This window comes from Gadus macrocephalus, chromosome 5 (genome assembly GCF_031168955.1).
Source record: "Gadus macrocephalus chromosome 5, ASM3116895v1".
Lineage (NCBI taxonomy): Eukaryota > Metazoa > Chordata > Actinopteri > Gadiformes > Gadidae > Gadus > Gadus macrocephalus.
In genome coordinates, this window is record NC_082386.1 from 11,910,406 (window position 1) to 11,911,534 (window position 1,129).

The 1,129-nt window shown below is 45.1% G+C and overlaps 1 protein-coding gene across 1 annotated transcript; it reads right to left on the minus strand.

Annotated features, from left to right (window-relative positions):
* Positions 1–807, minus strand: arf6b (ADP-ribosylation factor 6b). The gene has a single exon (XM_060052342.1). It carries the CDS (start codon positions 666–668, stop codon positions 141–143), a length of 528 nt encoding a protein of 175 aa, XP_059908325.1. The 5' UTR covers positions 669–807; the 3' UTR covers positions 1–140.
* Positions 808–1,129: the final 322 nt, after the last annotated feature.

Below are 1,129 nucleotides of genomic sequence, written 5' to 3' on the forward strand. Positions count from 1 at the left end.
AGATAAATTAGTTGTGGGGTAAACGTAGTATTAAAAATAAATGGAAGATAATTGACTTTTTCTTTACCATATGAGAAGTTATTTGTAACTTGCAACATAATTTCATTATAGTTTTGACCTAAAACAGTCATCACTCATCATTAAGATTTGTAATTTGATGTTAACCATGTCAACCCCTCATACAGTCCATCGCCTGTGGTCGCACAGGAGGGTTGAACATACCAATTTCTATCTCTGATGCGGGTCAAGCCGAGTTTCTCTTGGATTTCATGTGGCTTCATTGCGTCCGGAAGGTCTTGCTTATTTGCGAATATCAAGATGATGGCATCCCTCATCTCTCGGTCATTAATGATGCGGTGAAGTTCCTGCCTTGCCTCGTCGATGCGATCTCTGTCCGCGCAATCCACAACGAAAATTAACCCTTGAGTGCCCGTATAGTAGTGTCGCCACAAAGGACGGATCTTGTCTTGCCCTCCAACATCCCAGACGTTGAACTTGACATTTTTGTAGGTCACAGTCTCCACGTTAAAACCAACTGTGGGAATAGTGGTGACTGACTGTCCAAGTTTAAGTTTGTAGAGAATTGTCGTCTTGCCAGCCGCATCCAGTCCAAGCATCAATATTCTCATTTCCTTGTTGCCAAAGATCTTTGATAGCACTTTCCCCATTTTCTACTCCGCATACAATAAATCTTCCAATAATAAAAATTGACAGCCGCCGAACTAACGTGTCTCACTACTTACTACAATCGGATTATATATTCACTTGCAATCGCATGACTCAATGACAGGCATGTGGGTGCTGTCAGAAATAGACGTGCATGTCAGGAATAAAGTCACACCGCAGGCTTTTCTGTGATTCTGGGTCTTGAGAAAGGGGAGCGGATAAGGTAGACGGGCATGGGGGCTCAGCACAGTACCATGTCGGTAGGGCCTACACGGAGCATGGCGCGGTGATGGACCCACTAAGCAACAGCTGGGGCACAACGTTCATATTATTCACCCAAAAATAAAAATAAAGCCTCAATGGGAGTCTGCAGCTGGGGACAAACGCGGAGTAGGTCTGCGGGTGGTGTCTCACATGAGGCCCTACCCAGGCTGCTCTACTTAGGGGAGATTCTGGCGGTCCT

Coding starts and splice junctions, on each gene's coding strand:
- arf6b (XM_060052342.1), bottom strand. CDS start 668: ATGGGGAAAGTGCTATCAAAGATCTTTGGCAACAAGGAAATGAGAATA.